This window comes from Octopus bimaculoides, chromosome 10, assembly GCF_001194135.2.
Source record: "Octopus bimaculoides isolate UCB-OBI-ISO-001 chromosome 10, ASM119413v2, whole genome shotgun sequence".
In the NCBI taxonomy this organism is placed as follows: domain Eukaryota; kingdom Metazoa; phylum Mollusca; class Cephalopoda; order Octopoda; family Octopodidae; genus Octopus; species Octopus bimaculoides.
In genome coordinates this window covers 1,629,232-1,633,033 of record NC_068990.1, presented here as the reverse complement: position 1 = coordinate 1,633,033, position 3,802 = coordinate 1,629,232, and the positions used below count along the sequence as shown (strand labels likewise).

The 3,802-nt window shown below is 35.3% G+C and overlaps 1 protein-coding gene across 1 annotated transcript in view; it reads right to left on the bottom strand.

Moving 5' to 3' along the window:
• LOC106867322 (cilia- and flagella-associated protein 65) overlaps positions 1-3,802 on the bottom strand; it is a 720,747-nt gene that overhangs the window by 600,558 nt on the left and 116,387 nt on the right. The window contains exon 10 of the mRNA XM_052971190.1: positions 1,565-1,736. Within this exon, the coding sequence (XP_052827150.1) occupies positions 1,565-1,736 (172 nt within the window). The remainder of the gene's footprint in view (positions 1-1,564; positions 1,737-3,802) is intronic.

The following is a 3,802-nucleotide window of genomic DNA, read 5'->3' as shown; positions in this document are numbered from 1 at the left end:
CATGCACACACACACACACACACACACACTTATATATGTATATTCAATGGAAATCTTTCAGTCTCTGTCTACTAAATCTGCTCACAAGGCTTTGATCAACTCAGGGCTATTGCTGAAGATACTTGCCCAAGGGACCATACAATGGGACTGAACTTGGAACCATGTGGTTGGGAGGCAATTTTCTTACCACACAGGCAGGCCTGCATCTAAAACTTTAAATTTCATAACTAATTCTGTTCCATTCCTATATTTAGCATGGGAAACACTCTGCAGAAGTAAATACTGAATGTTGGGATAAGTCGTAGTTATTTGTTTGTCAAATAAAATTTTCTGTTAATTAATTTCTCACTTCTTGATTATACATATACACATTTTTAATTAGTTGTTACACCTTCAATATTTGTTCATCATATTCTTCAGCATCAAGTAGGTCTTGATGCACTGAATCATCCATGCACACAAAAGTTCCTAATGAGCTAAAACTTGATTCTCAGGAGAAGGAAGAAAACAAAAACTTAGCGGAAATTGTTAGCAACCTTCAAAGCAAAGGGGAGATAACTTAATGCAATTAAATTCTAGCTTCACCAATTTCTATTATATCAACTTTGCTGTGCGCATGTAGTCAAACAAATGATAATCTTATATTCTTTTATTTGTATTTATTCACGTTTCATTCACTGGACTGCAACCATGCTAAGGGACAGTCTTGAAGGGCTTTATTGATCAAATTGACCCCTATACTTAGTTTTTAAATCTGGTACTTATTCTGCTAGTCCTTTTTTGCTGAAATAAAATGCAGGAACATATACAAGCCCACAGTGATGGCCTAGTGACAAGAAACCAACATGAACATAAAGATACACAGACACACTCACACAGACACATGCATACATGCATTATAGATATATTTACATATGTGCTTGAGAGTGTATGTCAGAGACATACATACATACATACACACACATATATAATGCATACATACACACACACGTACATACATACATACATACATACATGCATACATACACACACACACACTCATACACACACACACTCATTCACACAGATACATACATACATACATAAAAATATGCAAGACTTGCAAGATATGTGAATTTGTCTGTGTTAACTACATCCCAGAGATGAAGCCTTGTATCTTTGTTGGAAACCAGCTCCCTCCCCAGCGGAAGATTTATGATAATTAAAAAAAATAGAAGAGACATACATACAATGTTCTTCTTTCAATTCCTGTCTATCAAATCCACTCACAAGATTTTAGTTAGTCTGAAGCTTGTCCAAAGTGCCCTGCAGTGGGACTGAACTTGGAACCATGTAGTTGAGAAGCAAACTTCTTACCACACTGCCATACCTACACCAATGATTATGAGTTCTTATATATATTGGTTTCTAAATTTTGGCACAAGGCCAGCAATTTCAGGGGTGAGAGTAAGTCAATTACAGAGACCCCAGTGTTTAACTGGTACATATTTTATCGACCTTAAAAGGATGAAAGGCAAGGTCAGACTCAGTGTAAAGGAACAGAAAAGAAATTAAACTAACTTACCCGTTTGGGTCTTTATCAAATTGATACAGTAAAGGTGAAGAACCATTATTACAAATTATCAGTGTCTTGTAGCCTGAGCTTTGCATGTCAACTGAAGGAAACCTTATGACTGCTGAATCTTGGAGTGTATACTGTGGTACAAACATTTGGTGTTGAACTGGGTAAGTATTTCCTGAAAAATGAAACCAAAAAAAAAAACAGAAATAATTGTTTTATTATTATTATTGAGTGAGAGGGCAGTGCATAACATCAAAGTGACACTGAGGTAAAATATGCGAAGCCCATAATACCCATCATGACTACCCGTCTGATAAGGGTATACCAGGCACATGCATCACAACCATATGTGCATGACATTGTGATCTCATATCAATGTTTACAGTGCATGACCTTGCAGGTGGAGCCCAGTTAGAATTTTTTCTTCAAGTCAAGTAGCCTTTCCCACTCAAAAGGTCCTTGTTGAACGAAACACCCATATTTCCAGAGGTGAATTATCCAAACCTCAAAGAATTCCTCTCGACACATGGCTATGATGCTCCATCACTACTTCTGCTCGTGATCATAGATGCACCTATCATCAGCCACTAAGGGACATGCCCAACTGGTTCAGGTCAAACAACTGACAAGCAAATCTGTGGTATTAAGCAGAATATTTGCTGTAGCCCATTTTTTATAGCAAGACAAAACAATGTCCATGATAACACTTCCAATCAATTAAGATCAGAAGCCATGAGAGCCGCTGCCTGGTGCTGCATCTGGGCATATATTATTATCATTATTATCATCATCATCATTCATCGTTGTTGTTGTTGTTATTATTATTATTATTATTATTATTATTATTATTATTATTATTATTATTATTATTATTATTATTGAGACGGCCAGCTGGCAGAATAATTAACATGCTGGGCAAAATACTTAGCGGTATTTCATCCATCACTACGATCTGAGTTCAAACTCCACCAAGGTCAACTTTGCCTCTCATCCTTTTGGTGACGATAAAATGAGTAGCAGTCAAGCACTGGGTCAATGTAACTGACTGGCCTCCCCCACCAAAATTTAAGGCCTTGTGCCTATAACAGAAAAGATTATTATTATTATTATTATTATTATTATTATTATTATTATTATCATTATTATTATTATTATTATTAAGGTGGCAAGTTGGCAGAATCATCAGCACACCAAGTATAATGCTTCACATTCTGAGTTCAAATTCCACTGAGGTTGACTTTGCCTTTCATTTTCATCCTTTCGAGGTTGATAAATTAAGCACCAGTGAAACACTGGGGTCAATGCAATCAACTAGCTCCCTTCCCCAACATTTCAGGCTTTGTGCCTATAGTAGAAAGGATTATCATTATTATTATTATGCTGGTAAGCTGGCAAACTTGTTTGTGGCATTTCATCTGTCTCCATGCTCTGAGTTCAAATTCCACCAAGGTCAACTTTGCCTTTCAACCTTTTGGGGTCGATAAAATATAAGTACCAATTGAGCACTGGGGTCAATGTAATCAACTTACATTCCACCCCAGAACTTGCTGGCCTTGTGCTGAAATATGAAACCACTGCTACTGCTGATGCTGCAACTACTGCTACTACTATTACTACTACTATTACTAAAACTATTTCTACCACTACCACTACCACTACTGCTGCTGCTACTGCAGCTGCTGTTGCTGCTGCTACTACTACTACTACTACTACTACTACTACTATATGGTGTTGATGATGACAATGAGGATGGTGATGATGATGATGTCCTGCACCATCATCATCATCATCATTATCATCTTTCATATTCTTAAAGCAATGAAAAATAATTCCAACAATAATAAGCAAAAGATTTTGTAAGCTAAAAGAAAATCAAAATTCAAAAGAATTATATTGAAGTATTATACAAATGTTTTAGTCAGACAAAAAAGAAGGAAAACAAAACAAAAACAAAATTAAATGAAATAAACCCAAAACAGACTATACTAGAAATACGTAATATAAAATTACGTTTACCAATCTAATCCCTCTAAGGCATTATTAGAACAGATCTATTATTCCATTAAATTTATTGAATGTTATGAAATATGTTTCACTGAAATAAAATTGATAAGAAATGAAAATTCTTCTTTTTTGACTTTCAAGAATTGGTTGGTTATTTTCATGTGAATTTAATCAATGTTTTTAGATGTCATAAAGGTCACAAAAACCCTCTGATTAGTCTGTATACAAACTTGAAAT